The sequence below is a fragment of the Lampetra planeri genome, unplaced genomic scaffold (assembly GCF_965212315.1).
Source record: "Lampetra planeri unplaced genomic scaffold, kcLamPlan1.2.h2 scaffold_699, whole genome shotgun sequence".
In the NCBI taxonomy this organism is placed as follows: domain Eukaryota; kingdom Metazoa; phylum Chordata; class Hyperoartia; order Petromyzontiformes; family Petromyzontidae; genus Lampetra; species Lampetra planeri.
Window position 1 is genome coordinate 36,828 of NW_027615522.1, and position 3,722 is coordinate 40,549.

General features: G+C 40.6%; 1 protein-coding gene across 1 annotated transcript; it reads left to right on the forward strand.

Moving 5' to 3' along the window:
- The first annotated feature begins 263 nt into the window (after positions 1 to 263).
- EOMES (eomesodermin) lies at positions 264 to 2,488 on the forward strand. The gene is made up of 5 exons (XM_078624259.1): positions 264 to 414; positions 562 to 683; positions 1,030 to 1,188; positions 1,513 to 1,574; positions 1,705 to 2,488. Exons 1-5 carry the CDS (start codon positions 264 to 266, stop codon positions 2,486 to 2,488), a joined length of 1,278 nt encoding a protein of 425 aa, XP_078480385.1.
- Positions 2,489 to 3,722: the final 1,234 nt, after the last annotated feature.

The following is a 3,722-nucleotide window of genomic DNA, read 5'->3' on the forward strand; positions in this document are numbered from 1 at the left end:
CGGCGGCATCTACCCGCCCTACACGGGCTCCGGCTCCGCTCTCGGCGGCATGGCCGTCACCGCCGGCGGGCCGGGGGTGAGGGCCCAGGTTTACCTGTGCAACCGGCCGCTGTGGCTCAAGTTCCACCGACACCAGACCGAGATGATCATCACAAAGCAGGGCAGGTGGGAACAAAAAAAAATCTGAGCGAAATCACATTTAAAACAGTAGTAATATATCATTCTATCTTTTAAATTCGTTGTTTATTTGTGCCTGCAGACGAATGTTCCCGTTCCTGAGTTTTAACATCGGCGCTCTGAACCTGACTGCGCACTACAACGTGTTTGTGGAGGTTCTGCTGGCGGACCCGAACCACTGGAGGTTCCAAGGGGGGAAGTGGGTCACCTGCGGGAAGGCGGACAACAGCAGCCAAGGTACTCAAGGTACTCTCAAATGAGTACTTCCCTCAGTGTTCAGAGGGACTTTAATCTGGATATTAACTCTAGGTACACGCAGGGCGTGAAGTAGAGATGTCTTTTAAATGTTATACGTATTTTAATGTGTCATTTTTATGTCAATAGGAAACAAGGTGTACATCCATCCAGAATCTCCAAACACCGGGGCCCATTGGATGAGACAGGAAATCTCCTTCAGCAAACTGAAACTCACCAACAACAAAGGGACCAACCACAGTATGTCACAGGTGAATACCTTCTTCATTTTAAGTCAAATCGGAAAGGTTAAAATTAATTTCTATTGTATAAATAATTTGTTAACATGTATTTAATTTTCTGTAAATTAGTAAAAAAGAATGCTTCATGTTTTGGAATTTCATTCTTATTCAGTCCATTTGATTATGTATTTTATATTTTGGGGTTTTCCACTGATTTGGGAAAATATTTGCAGGCTGTTTCTGTGTACTGTGGAGGATTTTGTCACTCAGTTCTCTGGATTTCCTGGAGGAATCTATCGTTCTATCTATCCAATAAAACTTTCAGGCATAAATAATGTAATGGTAATTTGGTAGTTTTTCTTATGTCCATCTGCAGATGATCGTGTTGCAGTCGCTGCATAAGTATCAGCCAAGGCTGCACATCGTGGAGGTGACGGAGGAGGGAGTGGAGGACTTGAACAGTGAAGTAAAGACTCAGAGCTTCACATTTCCAGAGACGCAATTCATTGCAGTCACAGCCTACCAGAACACGGATGTAAGTGACGTTATATATTTTTTTAGTTTATATTTTAAGACATATGCAGTTTAAAATATATATGAATTTCAGCTACAATTTCCTGCAAGACTCTCAAATGTATATATATTACTCATATTGTATTTCTTCCACTATGTAAACATGAAAATAAATCATGTGATGTGCAATGAAGTTGCCTGATAAGTCTTCACAGAAACCAACATCCTACCAATATGCCTACGGGCATATTAACTATTACTATTATAATTATTATTTCTCTTTTCTCTGTTTATCTTATCTTCTATCGTTATGCAGCTCTCAGTCTTCCATTTCTGTTTATTTTAGATAACACAGTTGAAAATCGATCACAACCCCTTTGCCAAAGGATTCAGAGATAATTATGACTCGTGAGTATTGCATCATATCTGATTTGATAATATGAGCTTGCTTAAAGATATTGTATACTTCAGTCAACAATACCCTTTGCAATATATTCAAGTATAGATACAAAATCTATAAAGTTTATGCATTTTCTAGGATGTACACAGCTCAAGAGAATGACCGCCTCACGCCTTCTCCGACGGACTCCCCCCGTGCCCACCAGATTGTCCCAGGTGCTCGGTACACTATGCAGCCCCTCTTCCAGGATCAGTTTGTCAATAACCTTCCCCAGAACCGTTTCTACAACAGTGAGAGAGCAGTGCCTCAGACCGGCAGCCTTCTCTCGCCTCAGACAGAAGATGGGGCATCACAGAGGTGGTTTGTCACCTCCATGCAGCAGGGAAACAGCAGCAGCACCGGCAACAAGCTAGATACGACACCTTATGATGGGGAATACTCAAGCGCCTTGCTTCCATATGGTATCAAATCCCTGTCCATGCAGACGTCCCATGCGCTCAGCTACTACCCAGACTCCCCTTTCCCCCTGTCTGCAGGGTGGGGGTGCAGAGCAGCTTACCAGCGAAAGGTAACTCCAAGCCTGCCTTGGTCTCCTCGGCCCAGTCCTACAGCTTGTTTCCCAGAAGACTCAGACAAGGTGAAGCCACAGATGGAGGAAGAGGTGAACAGCAGTGGAGCCCTGATTTCTTCTCCCTGGTCAGAGACTCAGTCATCGCCTCTGTCCCTTGACAAGGCGGATTCTTACACCATGGCCTGTAAGCGAAGGCGCTTATCACTCAGTGCTCCAAGCACAGAGGATTCCCCTGCTGACATTAAATGTGAGGATTTGGTCTCAGTTGGCACTAACAGTAGCTCCTATGGTAAGGAGACGCCCTCATCCAAAGGCATGACAGCTTATTATTCATTTTACTCAAATCCCTGAATGTTTTTTTTTTTCCTTTACCTCATTTACTCCCTCTGGTTGGACAAAGTTAGTTCATATATGAATCACAAATAATAGCTTTTTTGTTATGTGTACACACAGCACTGGTCTTGGTTGTGAGATTTTTTTTTCTTATTTTTGTGGTGGCACAGACTGAATTTACTGATTGATAAAAGATCTGGACACAAATGTTTAGCACAGTAAGCGTCATTATGAGGTGCATATTCTTTCTTGGACGCTATATATATTTTTAACATGCCATTAAGTGACTTAATGTGGATTTTTGAACAAGCAGTTCAACTCAAGTCCCAAGTTTCCTTAATGCATTAAACAGTGTTATGTATTGTTCATTGTGCACACAATACTAAATCTGCCTTTAAACAGAGGTTTTGTGTTTACTGATTATTTATTGAAGACCTGTATGAAATTTGTGGACCCTTAAGTGTGAGGATAAAATGTTGTATACACATCCTAATTGCAGTGTTCAAATATTTCATATTAAAAGATGTGTTCTATACAGCAGCTGAGTGGTTATTTGGACATAAGAATACTTTAACTATACTAATTAGCAATGTTATTTTTGAAAAAATAGTATTATATTGGTATATAGATGTCATATGACTGAATCTAAAGTACGGTCTGTTTGACAGAATTTCTGTATATTGTCAATACCCTGCACAGATGAGGAGCACGAGGGTTGTTTGGACTCTGTCGCACTCTAGTGTTCAATTGTTGTAACTACAGCTACTTCAGGGCAACCACCATTCTTCAGTCAAGGCAAATAGTGTGAATCTGTAAAGAACGGAGAGTATTCAAACAAATCTATACATATACGTATATTTTTTATATATTAAATATTTTGTATTTGTCTTATTTTCGTTGTTCAGTGTATGAACGTCTATTTGTGACAACCGATATCTATAGCTTGATATTGGATATTGAACAGGAGCCTACAAAGTGTGTGTGCATCATATTAACACATGCAGCACAAGGTAAGACACAATGATAAATTTATGAAAACTATCCGGAATTATTTTTAGAAAATGTAAAAGTCACAACGTCGTGTGTCACCAATCGTACCATAGAGTACAAGTGAAATTCCAGTTTATTGATTTAACTCTGTTAGACACACAAAAACACACCCATTAAGTGCTGTTGCTAAGAAAATAAAACATCTTTATTCTCCTGTTTTGGGGTTTGTGGTGAGAACTGGCAACCCCACTAGCAGTCAGTA